The following is a 17,531-nucleotide window of genomic DNA, read 5'->3' on the forward strand; positions in this document are numbered from 1 at the left end:
CCTTCACCCTATGTCCTCTCCCCCTCTTTTACCCCCTCCATCCATCTATCTCTTTAACTGTCTCTCACCCATAATCTCTCTCTGTGCCTCTCCCCCTCTTTCACCCCCTCCATCCATCTCCCACCTATCTCTTTAACTATCTCCACTCCCACTCTTTTACCCCCTCCATCCATCTCCCACCTATCTCTTTAACTGTCCCTCACCCCATCTTCTTTCCACCTCTTTTACCCCTCCATCCATCTCCCACCTATGTCTTTAACTCTCTCTCTCCCATAATCTCTCTCTGTGCCTCTCCCCCTCTTTCACCCCTCCATCAATCTCCCACCTATCTCTTTAACTGTCTCTCACCCCTTCACCCTATGTCCTCTCCCCCTCTTTTACCCCCTCCATCCATCTCCCACCTATCTCTTTAACTGTCTCACCCCTTCACCCTATATGCTCTCCCCCTCTTCCACCCCCTCCATCTATCTCCCACCTATCTCCTCTCCCACTCTTTTACCCCCTCCATCCATCTCTTTAACTGTCTCACACCCCATCTCCTCTCCCCCTCTCAGGTATGACATCATGAACCTGCAGAGTGTGGGTGACGGTAGCTATGACTACCAGCAGGTGGGCTCGTGGCACGAGGGCATACTGAACATCGATGACTGGAAGCTGTGGATGAACAACAGCGACATGGTCCGTTCCGTCTGCAGTGATCCCTGCTCCAGGGGACAGATCAAGGTACAGACACAACTGGGCCAAACCAGGCTGAGCCAGGCTGGACCAGGCTGGATTGGGAAAGGTCCTGAACCAGTCCGTCAGGAATTCCCAGGACCCAGTTTCATAGAGAACTGCTCTGTCTATGTTTCTGCTCTGACGCGTTTGTTTAATTTGATTTGAACTAAGTTACAGTGCCTTGCGAAAGTATTCGGCCCCCTTGAACTTTGACCTTTTGCCACATTTCAGGCTTCAAACATAAAGATATAAAACTGTAATTTTTTGTGAAGAATCAACAACAAGTGGGACACAATCATGAAGTGGAACGAAATTTATTGGATATTTCAAACTTTTTTAACAAATAAAAAACTGAAAAATTGGGCGTGCAAAATTATTCAGCCCCCTTAAGTTAATACTTTGTAGCGCCACCTTTTGCTGCGATTACAGCTGTAAGTCGCTTGGGGTATGTCTCTATCAGTTTTGCACATCGAGAGACTGACATTTTTGCCCATTCCTCCTTGCAAAACAGCTCGAGCTCAGTGAGGTTGGATGGAGAGCGTTTGTGAACAGCAGTTTTCAGTTCCTTCCACAGATTCTCGATTGGATTCAGGTCTGGACTTTGACTTGGCCATTCTAACACCTGGATATGTTTATTTGTGAACCATTCCATTGTAGATTTTGCTTTATGTTTTGGATCATTGTCTTGTTGGAAGACAAATCTCCGTCCCAGTCTCAGGTCTTTTGCAGACTCCATCAGGTTTTCTTCCAGAATGGTCCTGTATTTGGCTCCATCCATCTTCCCATCAATTTTAACCATCTTCCCTGCCCCTGCTTAAGAAAAGCAGGCCCAAACCATGATGCTGCCACCACCATGTTTGACAGTGGGGATGGTGTGTTCAGGGTGATGAGCTGTGTTGCTTTTACGCCAAACATAACGTTTTGCATTGTTGCCAAAAAGTTCGATTTTGGTTTCATCTGACCAGAGCACCTTCTTCCACATGTTTGGTGTGTCTCCCAGGTGGCTAGTGGCAAACTTTAAACGACACTTTCTATGGATATCTTTAAGAAATGGCTTTCTTCTTGCCACTCTTCCATAAAGGCCAGATTTGTGCAGCATACGACTGATTGTTGTCCTATGGACAGAGTCTCCCACCTCAGCTGTATATCTCTGCAGTTCATCCAGAGTGATCATGGGCCTCTTGGCTGCATCTCTGATCAGTCTTCTCCTTGTATGAGCTGAAAGTTTAGAGGGACGGCCGGGTCTTCGTAGATTTGCAGTGGTCTGATACTCCTTCCATTTCAATATTATCGCTTGCACAGTGCTCCTTGGGATGTTTAAAGCTTGGGAAATCTTTTTGTATCCAAATCCGGCTTTAAACTTCTCCACAACAGTATCTCAGACCTGCCTGGTGTGTTCCTTGTTCTTCATGATGCTCTCTGCGCTTTAAACCGGACCTCTGAGACTATCACAGAGCAGGTGCATTTATACGGAGACTTGATTACACACAGGTGGATTCTATTTATCATCATTAGTCATTTAGGTCAACATTGGATCATTCAGAGATCCTCACTGAACTTCTGGAGAGAGTTTGCTGCACTGAAAGTAAAGGGGCTGAATAATTTTTGTTAAAAAAGTTTTAAATATCCAATAAATTTCATTCCACTTCATAATTGTGTCCCACTTGTTGATTCTTCACAAAAAATTACAGTTTTATATCTTTATGTTTTAAGCCTGAAATGTGGCAAAAGGTCGAAAAGTTCAAGGGGGCCGAATACTTTCGCAAGGCACTGTATCTCTGTAAATTTATCCCTAGTCCAGGAATTTATGTGCAGATTTCATCCCTGGTTGAAAAGGAGTGATTTTCATTGTGTTTTAACACAATGTTGTGGAGCCTTCAGTATCTTGAGGAAACACCTTGAGTCTCTCCAACCAGGGCCAGTATTATTCAGCCTGGCCAATAGCCCCCCATAGGGTGCATGTACACTCTCCTGTCTGCTTTAGTGGGGCTTTCTAACACTTTGTTTACTGCCCTGTGCTGTGCATCACCCTGTTTTACATATCACAACTCTGAGAACATCCACTTTAGGAACAGGATAATGTAAATGCAACTGACCTTGTCTTTTGGGAAATCATTTGTGCGCGACTAAGGGAAAACTGTTACACCATTGGTTCTTATAATATGCACCAGAATTGACTCATTTGTTTTAGCTAAGGGTGGAGCAAAGGGCCTAAAAATGCACCATCAAAGCCATATTAGATGCTAATTCCCTGTCTTTATATCTGATTGGGGTTGGTACTGTGTGGGTGTGGGGTTGTGGTTTGTTATTGTTTTGACTGTAAGCTTGTGACTTCTGGAGTTGACCCCTGACCTCTGTGTGATCAGGTGATCAGGAAGGGTGAGGTGAGCTGCTGCTGGATCTGCACCACCTGTAAGGACAATGAGATCCTCCGGGATGAGTTCACCTGTCAGGCCTGTGACCTGGGCTGGTGGCCCGATGATGAGCTGGAAGGTAACTTACTAACAGGACACTATCTATGTGCCATGATGTACCCTTACAGTTTTCGACAGTAGCCAATAGGCTATTGTGGCTATTTGAGCATAATGTAGGCATACCAACAAAACCAATGGAGCAAATCCCATAACATGGACATGGAAATAACTTTTGATTTACAGTGGGGCAAAAAAGTATTTAGTCAGCCACCAATTGTGCAAGTTCTCCCACTTAAAAAGATGAGAGAAGCCTGTAATTTTCATCATATGTACACTTCAACTATGACAGACAAAATGAGAAAAAGAAATCCAGAAAATCACATTGTAGGATTTTTAATGAATTTATTTGCAAATGATGGTGGAAAATAAGTATTTGGTCAATAACAAAAGTCTATCTCAATACTTTGTTATATACCCTTTGTTGGCAATGACACAGGTCAAACATTTTCTGTAAGTCTTCACAAGGTTTACATACACTGTTGCTGGTATTTTGGCCCATTCCTCCATGCAGATCTCCTATAGAGCAGTGATGTTTTGGGGCTGTCGCTGGGCAACACGGACTTTCAACTCCCTCCAAAGATTTTCTATGGGGTTGAGATCTGGAGACTGGCTAGGCCACTCCAGGACCTTGAAATGCTTCTTACGAAGCCACTCCTTCGTTGCCCGGGCGGTGTGTTTGTGATCATTGTCATGCTGAAAGACCCAGCAACATTTCATCTTCAATGCCCTTGCTGATGGAAGGAGGTTTTCACTCAAAATCTCACGATACATGGCCCCATTCATTCTTTCCTTTACACGGATCAGTCGTCCTGGTCCCTTTGCAGAAAAACAGCCCCAAAGCATGATGTTTCCACCCCCATGCTTCACAGTAGGTATGGTGTTCTTTGGATGCAACTCAGCATTCTTTGTCCTCCAAACACGACGAGTTGAGTTTTTACCAAAAAGTTATATTTTGGTTTCATCTGACCATATGACATTCTCCCAATCCTCTTCTGGATGATCCAAATGCTCTCTAGCAGACTTCAGACGGGCCTGGACATGTACTGGCTTAAGCAGGGGGACACGTCTGGCACTGCAGGATTTGAGTCCCTGGCGGCGTAGTGTGTTACTGATGGTAGGCTTTGTTACTTTGGTCCCAGCTCTCTGCAAGTCATTCACTAGGTCCCCCCGTGTGGTTCTGGGATGTTTGCTCACCGTTCTTGTGATCATTTTGACCCCACGGGGTGAGATCTTGCGTGGAGCCCCAGATCGAGGGAGATTATCAGTATGTCTTCCATTTTCTAATAATTGCCTCCCACAGTTGATTTCTTCAAACCAAGCTGCTTACCTATTGCAGATTCAGTCTTCCCAGCCTGGTGCAGGTCTACAATTTTGTTTCTGGTGTCCTTTGACAGCTCTTTGGTCTTGGCCATAGTGGAGTTTGGAGTGTGACTGTTTGAGGTTGTGGACAGGTGTCTTTTATACTGATAACAAGTTCAAACAGGTGCCATTAATACAGGTAACGAGTGGAGGACAGAGGAGCCTCTTAAAACCTCTTACATCTAGACGTTCCGCTAGCGGAACACCTGCTCCAATATCCAATGATAGGCGTGGCGCGAATTACAAATTCCTCAAAAATACAAAAACTTCCATTTTTCAAACATATGACTATTTCACAGCATTTTAAAGACAATACTCTCCTTTATCTAACCACACTGTCCGATTTCAAAAAGGCTTTACAGCGAAAGCAAAACATTAGATTATGTCAGCAGAGTACCCAGCCAGAAATAATCAGACACCCATTTTTCAAGCTAGCATATAATGTCACAAAAACCCAGAAGACAGCTAAATGCAGCACTAACCTTTGATGATCTTCATCAGATGACACACCTAGGACATTATGTTATACAATACATGCATGTTTTGTTCAATCAAGTTCATATTTATATCAAAAAACAGCTTTTTACATTAGCATGTGACGTTCAGAACTAGCATACCCCCCGCAAACTTCCGGGGAATTTACTAACAATTTACTAAATTACTCACGATAAACGTTCACAAAAAGCATAACAATTATTTTAAGAATTATAGATACAGAACTCCTCTATGCACTCGATATGTCCGATTTTAAAATAGCTTTTGGTGAAAGCACATTTTGCAATATTCTAAGTACATAGCCCAGGCATCACGGGCTCGCTATTTAGACACCCGGCAAGTTTAGCACTCACCATAATCATATTTACTATTATAAAAGTTTCATTACCTTTTGTTGTCTTCGTCAGAATGCACACCCAGGACTGCTACTTCAATAACAAATGTTGGTTTGGTCCAAAATAATCCATCGTTATATCCGAATAGCGGCGTTTTGTTTGTGCGTTCCAGACACTATCCGAAATGGTAAAGAAGTGTCGCGCGCATGGCGCAATTCGTGACAATAAAATTCTAAATATTCCATTACCGTACTTCGAAGCATGTCAACCGCTGTTTAAAATCAATTTTTACGCCATTTTTCTCGTAGAAAAGCGATAATATTCCGACAGGGAATCTCCTTTTCGGCAAACAGAGGAAAAAAATCACAAAGGCGGGGGCGGTCGGGTCACGCGCATAAGCCCAGAGTCCCTTGATCGGCCACTTGAGAAAGGCGATAATGTGTATCAGCCTGGGGCTGGAATGACGACATTCTGTTTTTTCCCGGGCTCTGAGCGCCTATGGACGACGTGGGAAGTGTCACGTTAGAGCAGAGATCCTTAGTAAAAGATAGAGATGGAAAAGAAGTTCAAGAAATGGTCAGACAGGCCACTTCCTGTAAAGGAATCTCTCAGGTTTTGACCTGCCATTTGAGTTCTGTTATACTCACAGACACCATTCAAACTGTTTTATAAACTTTAGGGTGTTTTCTATCCATATGTAATAAGTATATGCATATTCTAGTTACTGGGTAGGAGTGGTAACCAGATTAAATCGGGTATGTTTTTTATCCAGCCGTGTCAATACTGCCCCCTAGCCCTAACAGGTTAAAATCAATTTTTATGCAATTTATCTCGTAAAAAAGTGATAATATTCCGACCGGGAATCTCCTTTTCGGTAAACAGAGGAAAAAACACAAAGACGGGGGCGGCCAGTGCACGTGCATAAGCCCACAGTCCCTTGATCGGCCACTTGAGAAAGGCGATAATGTGTTTCAGCCTGGGGCTGGAATGACGACATTCAGGTTTTTCCCGGGCTCTGAGAGCCTATTGGAGCCGTGGGAAGTGTCACGTTACCGCAGAGATCCTTTGTAATTGAATGAGATGTCAAAGAAATACAATAAATGGTCAGACAGGCCAATTCCTGTAAAGGAATCTCTCAGGTTTTGACCTGCCATTTGAGTTCTGTTATACTCACAGACACCATTCAAACAGTTTTAGAAACTTTGGAGTGTTTTCTATCCAAAGCTAATAATTATATGCATATTCTAGTTTCTGGGCAGGAGTAATAATCAGATTAAATCGGGTACGTTTTTTATCCAGCCGTGAAAATACTGCCCCCTAGCCATAACAGGTTAAAGAAGTTACAGGTCTGTGAGAGCCAGAAATCTTGCTTGTTTGTAGGCGACCAAATACTTATTTTCCACCATAATTTGCAAATAAATTCATAAAAAATCCTACAATGTGATTTTCTGGATTTTCTTTTCTCACTTTGTCTGTCATAGTTGATGTGTACCTATGATGAAAATTACAGGCCTCTCTCATCTTTTTAAGTGGGAGAACTTGCACAATTGGTGGCTGACTAAATACTTTTTTGCCCCACTGTATATGATATAGCCTATACGTGTTGTTCAAGAAACCACTTTACAAAATTAAAATGTATTATTATTACCATACAGAGAATTAGACAATGTAGGCTACCCCTCTGCCTATTGGCTTATTTGCAAATTCAAACCTGTCTCAAAATACAACAATGCCCATTTAATTAAAGCAAGCATTTTCAAAGACAGCTTGAAATGTAGCCTTCACGTTTTGTGCTCTTGTTGGAAGCAGTAACCGCACATTGCTGACCTATACTTATTTATAACTAGACTAATAACTTGCTAACTAGCAAATAATATCAACACACGTTAACACGCGCCGCTCTGATCTGAACTGATCTGAAAAGCGCATTCACTCATGGGTGATTGAAAGACCGCTCATGGGCTACCCCAGCCAATCAGTTGCGGTTCTAGAGCATTTCAACTTGGGGGGGGCAAGCGTGGGCCAGTTGTACTGTTAGAGGGGCCAGTTACATTAGAGGTTATTGTTGTCATATCGTTTTGCACATGGTACGATACTGTTGTGTTCCGCCTAAAGCCGTCCCTCTAGAAAATGTGTGGGTTAAATTAGTGTTCCGCATTGCCACTGTCTAATAACGGATGTAAAAAAAGAATGATAGCAAAAATTAGTTATGTAAAAATTATTTCATACTACACATTTAGGGGGGCCACAAGGGGGTCCAAAATTGTTGTCACAGGGGCACTGGCCCCCCCTGACCTCCCCTCCCAGAACCGCTAGTGCAGCCAATAGAATTCTACTCTGTTTCGCTCTGGCTCTGCCTACAACACATTCACAGAGTCAACCTTGCAAAGTTAGATTTGCTTTGGTTTGTTGCATTGAAAAGGGGCTGATATAATGTTGATTCGATAACAGAAAAAAACATTGATCTTTATAGTGTAAACTAATGGGGCGAACTCAGTGAATTTCAGTCTCTGCGCAGTCCTGGACGAGGTACGCACGCAATATAGAGGACAACGATTCGAGCAGAGTTGAGCTCTCCTTCCTTCTCCCTGTCAGGTGAAAAATTCCATTAGCTCATTGAGAGCCCGTTGATAGATTTCCAACAGTTTGTTTTCAGAGATTAAATTCCCCTCTTTCCTATGATTCCTTATGCATGTCTGGGAATAGCAATAGCTCTGTCATTCCAGGTTACTGGGGAAAACAGTTTTACACCAGTGTTCAGAGAAGGGAAGGTGTTGTGCACTTGAGGAGAGAGTCTATTCAAAATATTCACAAAAATCGTACGTTTAATTGAAGTAAAATGATTTAAAAAAATAAATGTTAAAAAAATTAAATAAATATTTTTCTCCGAAACGTGCCACAATTATTGGCACCCCTACAAATTCTTATGAGTAAAATCTAATTTAAGTATATTCCCATTCACATTTTACGTTTTCAAGTTCACCTGATTGACTAGGAACACTTAAGTGGTGAGCCATGACTTCCTGTTTCACTGGGGTATAAATATGAGGTGACACACTGGCCAAGTTCCCATAGTCATCCATCACTATGGGAAAGACCCGAGAATACAGTAATGATATGCAGCAAAAGGTTGTTGAGCTGCACAAATCAGGAAATGGCTATAAGAAAATAGCTCAATGGTTGAAAATGCCCATTTCCATTATCAGGGCAATAATTAAGAAGTTTAAAGCAACTGGAGATGTTAATAACCTGTTGGGGATACCCCTTCCCGTTCGGATCCCGTTAACGGGATTGCTTGACAAGATACATCGCGCGAAATTCAAAACAGAATAAATCGAATAATTTAAATTTCTCAAACAATCAACTATCTTACACCCTTTGAAAGATAAACATCTCCTTAATCTAACCACGTTGTCCGATTTCAAAAAGGCTTTACGGCGAAAGCATAAAGTTAGATTATGTTAGGACAGTACATTGACAAAACATTACACACAGCTATTTTCAATGCAAAGACAGGCATCACCAAAAGCAGAAAACCAGCTAAAATGATGCACTAACCTTTGACAATCTTCATCAGATGACACTCCTAGGACATTATGTTAGACAATACATGCATTTTTTGTTCTATCAAGTTCATATTTATATCCAAAAACAGCATTTTACAGTGGCGGTGAAATTCAGAAAATATTTTCCCTCAAATGCTGCCGGTGAATCAGCGCTACAATTTACAAAATTACTTTGCGAAAACATTGGTAAATTATAATATTGTCATTCAAAGTATTATAGATTAACATCTCGTGAATGCAACCGCATTGCCAGATTTCACAGTAACTTTACTGGGAAATCACACTTTGCAATAAACAAGGTGCTATGCTCAGAAAAATAGGCTAGGCGATACAGGTTAGCGCCATCTTGGAACCATCTAAAATCAAATATACTATTGTAAATATTCACTTACCTTTGATTATCTTCATCAGAAGGCACTTCCAGGAATCCCAGGTCCACAACAAATGTAGTTTTGTTCGAAAAAGTTAATAATTTATGTCCCAATAGCGCCTTCTTGTTAGAGCATTCTGTAGGCTACTCAAAATGTACCGAAGCGCGCGGGACTTGTCGCCACGAAAGAGCAAAAAAAAAATATTTAAGTTCGTTCAAACATGTCAAACGTTGTATAGCATAAGTCTTTAGGGCCTTTTTCAATCAGAACTTCAATAATATTCAAGGTGGACGATTGCATTGTCTTATAAAACGTTTCGGAAAGAAAGGGTCCCCACACGCATGCGCGTCATAGTAGACATGGCCATCCGCCTGTGACCTAGTTTACAGCCTTCTCGTTCGGTCAGTTTTTACAGGAGAACACTCAAACCACTTTGTAAAGACTGTTGACATCTAGTGGAAGCCTTGGGATGTGAAAAATGAATCCTAACTCACTGTGTGTTTCAATGGCAAAGGCTTGAATTGATTCCACACATCAGATTTCCACTTCCTGTTAGGATTTGTCTCAGGGTTTTGACTGCCATATGAGTTCTGTTATACTCACAGACACCATTCAAACAGTTTTAGAAACGTTAGAGTGTTTTCTATCCAAATCTACTAATTATATGCATATTCTCGTTTTTGGGCAAGAGTAGTAAACAGTTTAAATCGGGTACGTTTTTTATCCGGCCGTGCAAATACTGCCCCCTATCCCCAACAGTTTTAACAATGTACCTGGAAGAAGACGTGTGTCTATATTGACCCCACGCACAGTGAGAAGGATGGTTGAGTGGCCAAAAAATCTAGAAGGATCACAGCTGCAGAATTGCAGACGTTAGTTGGATCTTGGGGTCAGAAAGTCTACAAAACTACGATCAGACTCCACCTACATAACCACAAGTTGTTTACATTTACGTCATTTAGCAGACGCTCTTATCCAGAGCGACTTACAAATTGGTGCATTCACCTTATGATATCCAGTGGAACAACCACTTTACAATAGTACATCTTTATATATTTTTTTTTTGGGGGGGGTGGTTAGAAGGATTACTTTATCCTATCCCAGGTATTCCTTAAAGAGGTGGTTTCAGGTGTCTCCGGAAGGTGGTGATTGACTCCGCTGTCCTGGCGTCGTGAGGGAGCTTGTTCCACCATTGGGGTGCCAGAGCAGCGAACAGTTTTAACTGGGCTGAGCGGGAACTGTGCTTCCGCAGAGGTAGGGAGGCGAGCAGGCCAGAGGTGGATGAACGCAGTGCCCTTCTTTGGGTGTAGGGACTGATCAGAGCCTGAAGGTACGGAGGTGCCGTTCCCCTCACAGCTCCGTAGGCAAGCACCATGGTCTTGTAGCAGATGCGAGCTTCAACTGGAAGCCAGTGGAGTGTGCGGAGGAGCGGGGTGACGTGAGAGAACTTGGAAGGTTGAACACCAGACGGGCTGCGGCGTTCTGGATGAGTTGTAGGGGTTTAATGGCACAGGCAGGGAGCCCCGCCAACAGCAAGATGCAGTAATCCAGATGGGAGATGACAAGTGCCTGGATTAGGACCTGCGCCGCTTCCTGTGTGAGGCAGGGTCGTAATCTGCGAATGTTGTAGAGCATGAACCTACAGGATCGGGTCACCGCCTTGATGTTAGCGGAGAACGACAGGGTGTTGTCCAGGGTCACGCCAAGGCTCTTAGCACTCTGGGAGGAGGACACAAGGGAGTTGTCATCGTGATGGCGAGATCATGGAACGGGCAGTCCTTCCCTGGGAGGAAGAGCAGCTCCGTCTTGCCGAGGTTCAGCTTGAGGTGGTGATCCGTCATCCACACTGATATGTCTGCCAGACATGCAGAGATGCGATTCGACACCTGGTTATCAGAAGGGGGAAAGGAGAAGATTAATTGTGTGTCGCCTGCGTAGCAATGATAGGAGAGACCATGTGAGGATATGACAGAGCCAAGTGACTTGGTGTATAGCGAGAATAGGAGAGGGCCTAGAACTGAGCCCTGGGGGACACCAGTGGTGAGAGCACGTGGTGCGGAGACGGATTCTCGCCACGCCACCTGGTAGGAGTGACCTGTCAGGTAGGACGCAATCCAAGAGTGAGCCGCGCCGGAGATGCCCAACTCGGAGAGGGATCTGATGGTTCACAGTATCAAAGGCAGCAGATAGGTCTAGAAGGATGAGAGCAGGATGAGAGCAGAGGAGAGAGAGTTAGCTTTAGCAGTGCGTAGAGCCTCCGTAACACAGAGAAGAGCAGTCTCAGTTGAATGACCAGTCTTGAAACCTGACTGATTTGGATCAAGAAGGTCATTCTGAGAGAGATAGCAAGAGAGCTGGCCAAGGACGGCACGCTCAATAGTTTTGGAGAGAAAAGAAAGAAGGGATATTGGTCTGTTGTTGTTCATATCGGAGGGATCGAGTGTCGGTTTTTTGAGAAGGGGTGCAACTCTCGCTCTCTTGAAGACGGAAGGGACGTAGCCAGCAGTCAAGGATGAGTTGATGAGCGAGGTGAGGTAGGGGAGAAGGTCTCCGGAAATGGTCTGGAGAAGAGAGGAGGGGATAGGGTCAAGCGGGCAGGTTGTTGGGCGGCCGGCCGTCACAAGTCGCAAGATTTCATCTGGAGAGAGAGGGGAAAAGAGGTCAAAGCATAGGGTAGGGCAATGTGAGCAGGACCAGCGGTGTCGTTTGACTTAACAAACGAGGATCGGATGTCGTCGACCTTCTTTTCAAAATGGTTGACAAAGTCATCTGTAGAGAGGGAGGGGGGGCGGGGGAGGAGGATTCAGGAGGAGAAGGTGGCAAAGAGCTTCCTAGGGTTAGAGGCAGATGCTTGGAATTTAGAGTGGTAGGAAGTGGCTTGAGCAGCAGAAACAGAGGAAGAAAATGTGGAGATGAGGGAGTGAAAAGATGCCAGGTCCGCAGGGAGGCTAGTTTTCCTCCATTTCCGCTCGGCTGCCCGGAGCCCTGTTCTGTGAGCTCGCAGTGAGTCGTCAAGCCACGGAGCAGGAGGGGAAAACCGAGCCGGCCGAGAGGATAGGGGACATAGAGAGTCAAAGGATGCAGAAAGGGAGGAGAGGAGGGTTGAGGAGGCAGAATCAGGAGATTGGTTGGAGAAGGATTGAGCAGAGGGAAGAGATGATAGGATGGAAGAGGAGAGAGTAGCAGGAGAGAGAAAGCGAAGGTTGCGACGGCGCGATACCATCTGAGTAGGGGCAGAGTGAGTAGTGTTGGAGGAGAGCGAGAGGGAAAAGGATACAAGGTAGTGGTCTGAGACTTGGAGGGGAGTTGCAGTGAGATTAGTAGAAGAACAGCATCTAGTAAAGATGAGGTCAAGCGTATTGCCTGCCTTGTGAGTAGGGGGGGACGGTGAGAGGGTGAGGTCAAAAGAGAAGAGGAGTGGAAAGAAGGAGGCAGAGAGAAATTAGTCAAAGGTAGACGTAGGGAGGTTAAAGTCACCCAGAATTGTGAGGGGTGAGCCATCCTCAGGAAAGGAACTTATCAAGGCGTCAAGCTCATTGATGAACTCTCCAAGGGAACCTGGAGGACGATAAATGATAAGGATGTTAAGCTTGAATGGGCTAGTGACTGTGACAGCATGGAATTCAAAGGAGGAGATAGACAGATGGGTCAGGGGAGAAAGAGAGTATGTCCACTTGGGAGAGATGAGGATTCCAGTGCCACCACCCCGCTGACCAGATGCTCTCGGGGTATGCGAGAACACGTGGTCAGACGAGGAGAGAGCAGTAGGAGTAGCAGTGTTTTCTGTGGTAATCCATGTTTCCGTCAGCGCCAAGAAGTCGAGGGACTGGAGGGTAGCATAGGCTGAGATGAACTCTGCCTTGTTGGCCGCAGACCGGCAGTTCCAGAGGCTGCTGGAGACCTGGAATTCCACGTGGGCCGTGTGCGCTGGGACCACCAGGTTAGAGTGGCAGCTGCCATGCCGTGTGAAGCGTTTGTGTGGCCTGTGCAGAGAGGAGAGAACAGGGATAGACAGACACATAGTTGACAGGCTACAGGAGAGGCTACGCTAATGCAAAGGAGATTGGAATGAAAATTAACTAAACAACTGGGGAAGCGAGAGAGCAGGGCCTCCCTCACTAACCATTCACTGAAACACTCAAATATAACTTTTCCAACTACCACTTTAGAAATTATAATTGATGTAAACTACAGTGGTTCAATGTTTCAAGGAATAGGCTCAAACTTAGTTTATTCAGCTAGTTAACTTGGTACAGTATTCTTCCGTGAAACCCACCCAGTGCACCGTGTCCTATGACGCCATAGCTAACTAGCATGCTAGCATCCAATAACACACGGTTAGCACCAATACTTGGTTACAACAAACTACCAATGGATCATTCGTGTCCGTGTCTAGTTCCTTTCATAACGCAGAAGTAATTAAACGTTGGCTAGCTAACACAAGGTCAGTCCTGCTAGCTACACAAGTGGACTACACAACTCGAAAGTTCAGAAAGCTTACGTTGCAAAAATCGTATTGACTAAAAATGATACAGTACTGCTAGAGTTGGCTAGCTAGCAGTGGCTGCGTTTACCTTTATCTTTTATCTTTGATACAGAGACAACTATGTAGCTATGTAGCTAGCTAACATTACACTAATCAAAACGTTCCGTTGTAATGTATTTAGTTTCTACAGTACTGCTAGTTGGTAAAGTTGGTAAAGTTGGCTAGCTAGCAGTGGCTGTGGTGTTGACGCCATTTGGAAAACGGCGCTAACAAACAAACGAATACAGCTGGCTAGCTAACCTTGTTAGTTTCTCAACGTTAGTTTCTCAAAGCTACACCTACACCTTTAGCTACACCTTTATCCTTTATGCAAAGACAACTATGTAGCTAGCTAGCTAACATTACACTAATCAAATCGTTCCGTTGTAATGTAATGTAATGAAATGTAATATTACCAGCGGAGCGAAGTACAGCACGACTGTTTTGGAGGGTTGCCATAAAAAAAGCATTTGCTGTCATCAAACAATGAACTCAAGTGCCTACAGTTTGCCAAACGTTACTGGAACTTTCAATGGGACTGGATTCTATGGTCAGGTGAGACCAAAATATAGCTTTTTGGAAACAAACACCAGAGGTGGGTTTGGCGTAGACAGAAAGATAGCCATGCAGAAAAGTACCTCATCCCCACTGTGAAGTTTGGTGGTGGATCTTTGATGTTGTGGGGCTGTTTTCCTTCCAAAGGCCCTGGACAACTTGTTAGGATACATGGTATCATGGACTCCATCAAGTACCAGCAGATATTAAATCAAAACCTGACTGCCTCTGCTAGGAAGCTTAAACTAGGCTGTGGTTGGATCTTCCAGCAGTACAATCATCCAAAGCACAACTCAAAATCAACACAAAAATGGTTCACTGACCACAGAATCAAGGTTTTGCCATGGCCATCCCAGTCCCCTGACCTAAACCCCATAGAACACATGTGGGATGAGCTGAAGAGGAGAGTCCACAAGTGTGGACCTTGGAATCTGAAGGATCTGGCGAGATTCTGTATGGAGGAATGGTCTCAGATTCCTTGCCATGTGTTCTCCAACCTCATTACGCGTTATAGGAGAAGACTCAGAGCTGTTATCTTGGCCAAGGGAAGTCGCACAAAGTATTGAAGAAGGGGTGCCAATAATTGTGGCACACATATATTTGAGAAAAATATTTGTTTTATGATAAGAATGTATTTTTTCTTTCAATTATTTTACTTTAAGTAAAGGCCCAATTTTCGTGAATATTTTGTATGAAATACTAAGAGGATGAACAATAAAGATTTATTTTCACAGCCTGTTTTGCTCATATTTATCAAGGGTGCCAGTATTAGTGGAGGGCACTGTATATCCAGATGAGATTTTGCATTAAGTTAGCTAACTAGTCATTTTATACATGTGATTTGGTTTATGAGGGCTAAATGATGCTGGTTGTGATGGCATAGACGTGGGGAGGCATTGCCTGTGGTGGCGCTGACTGTAATGCTATTAGCTAGGGGCGCTGTGTAATTCAGGGGTTTTAAGATGAGTCTGGGGATGTCACTTTTCTCTCATTAAGCCCTTGCGAGTCTAAGTGTGTGCCGGATGACAAATCACCACCAATGCGACATGATGGACAGCCACACACACACAGAAACAGACACACACAGACACTTTACACTGCAGCATAAGCATGCTGACAGATTTGGAGCATGTGTATGTGTGTGTTCCTGAGTAATTTTAGGCCATCTTCGAAGGGCTATGATCTTCCCTATATACCTCTTGACTTCCCCCATATCTAAATCTGTTCACTAGTCCTCTTCCTTCATCTACTCCCCCTCTCTTCAGTACACCCATGTTCCCCTCTTCTCCATTTATAGTCCTTCCTATTACTTTTCCACAATTGACATGCTTCAATGATTATATAGGCAACAATAGCATCTCTCTTTTCCTCTGTCTCTGCAGGTTGTGTGCCCCTGCCGCTGAAGTACCTGGACTGGTCAGATGTGGAGTCCATCGTGGCGGTGTGTTTGTCCTGCGTGGGCATCCTGGTCACCCTCTGGGTAACCTTAATCTTCATGCTGTACCGCGACACGCCCGTGGTCAAGTCATCCAGCCGCGAGCTGTGCTACATCATCCTGGTAGGCGTCTTACTGGGATACATCTGCCCCTTCACCTTGATCGCCTATCCCACCGTGACCTCCTGCTACCTGCAGCGCCTCCTAGTGGGCCTCTCGGCTGCCATGTGCTACTCCGCTCTGGTCACCAAAACCAACCGCATCGCCCGCATCCTGGCCGGCAGCAAGAAGAAGATTTGCACCAAGAAGCCGCGCTTCATGTCGGCCTGGGCCCAAGTAGTCATCTCCTTCTTCCTCATCAGCCTGCAGCTCATCTTGGAGATAACCCTGATCATCCTGGAGCCGCCCATGCCCATCAAGTACTACCCCAGCATCCGCGAGGTCTACCTCATCTGCAACACCAGCACGGTGGGCATGGTGGCACCGCTGGGTTACAATGGCTTGCTCATCATGAGCTGCACCTACTACGCATTCAAGACGCGCAACGTCCCGGCCAACTTCAACGAGGCCAAGTACATCGCCTTCACCATGTACACCACCTGTATCATCTGGTTGGCCTTCGTGCCCATCTACTTCGGCTCCAACTACAAGATCATCACCACATCCTTCTCCGTGAGCCTGAGCGTCACCGTGGCGCTCGGGTGCATGTTCTCTCCCAAAATGTACATCATCATCGCCAAGCCGGAGAGGAACGTGAGGAGCGCATTCACCACGTCCGATGTAGTCAGGATGCATGTGGGAGACGGCAAGGCGGCTCAGCAGAGCAAGAGCATTCTCAACATGTTCCGTAGGAAGAAGAACGAAAACGGAAGCACCAAGTGAGTAACCTTCAGTGATGTTCAGAACCCAGGGTCTAGAGATGAGGGCATATAGAAGGATAGAATAGGGCCTGCACACTCGTTTGGATCCAAAAGTAGTCTTGTGACTACAATAAACGTATGTTTCAGAGAATTAGAGTTTGTATGCCCTATTCTGTCATTCTACAGTTTTTTCTGCCCAAATATGATGAATTATGAGTTGTGCTTGACTATACACTTCCTTGGTAGCCAATCAAAAACAAAATATGATAGATAATCAGATTCACAGATTTAATCCTGAGATAGTACATATTGATTTACCTCAGAACTGGTCATATCTTCAAAGCTAGTCAGATTGCAAGATTAGCACAAAATAATGGGAGCGTATATTTCATGTGTGATGATTAAAGTATAGATTTAAACAGGATTCCTAATAGACGTTCCACAGCAAAAACACTGACAGTGTCTAAAGTAAGGATTGAGATGGGGGATGAGAGAATGTTGTCTTTGAGTGTTGTCTCTCACCCTTGCTCTAATATGTCCCACTTAACCTCTTCCAATGGACAGAGGTTGACTCTGACGGGCTCATGTTTAGACACAGGCTTGGCAAACTCCTGTCCTTGAGGTCTGCAGTGTCTTTGGAAAATAATTTCTCAGTTGTTAGTAGGAGGAGGGTCTACTAATGTTTCTTCATAGCTCCAGACTGGTTGGTGATTACAAGGTATGCATGACTGCCAGTAGACACTGCAGCCTTCAAGGGAAGAAGATGTGCACACCCCTGGTTTAGGTGATTTAAGTTTATCCTGAATTGTCCTCACATTTATCCCAGTTCGAAGCATGAA

The 17,531-nt window shown here is 44.5% G+C and overlaps 1 protein-coding gene across 5 annotated transcripts in view; it reads left to right on the forward strand.

The window, feature by feature from the left end:
• LOC106571779 (metabotropic glutamate receptor 1) overlaps nt 1-17,531 on the forward strand; it is a 68,749-nt gene that overhangs the window by 48,201 nt on the left and 3,017 nt on the right. For 4 of the 5 annotated variants that reach the window (XM_045695887.1, XM_045695886.1, XM_045695888.1 and 1 more), the window contains 3 exons: nt 555-723; nt 3,084-3,210; nt 15,780-16,710. In XM_045695887.1, coding sequence (XP_045551843.1) covers nt 555-723; nt 3,084-3,210; nt 15,780-16,710 — 1,227 coding nt within the window. Of the gene's footprint in view, nt 1-554; nt 724-3,083; nt 3,211-15,779; nt 16,711-17,385; nt 17,477-17,531 lie in introns of all 5 variants that reach the window. The other variant, XM_045695890.1, reaches the window with a different exon arrangement.

The sequence above is a fragment of the Salmo salar genome, chromosome ssa15 (genome assembly GCF_905237065.1).
Source record: "Salmo salar chromosome ssa15, Ssal_v3.1, whole genome shotgun sequence".
Classification (NCBI taxonomy): Eukaryota; Metazoa; Chordata; class Actinopteri; order Salmoniformes; family Salmonidae; genus Salmo; species Salmo salar.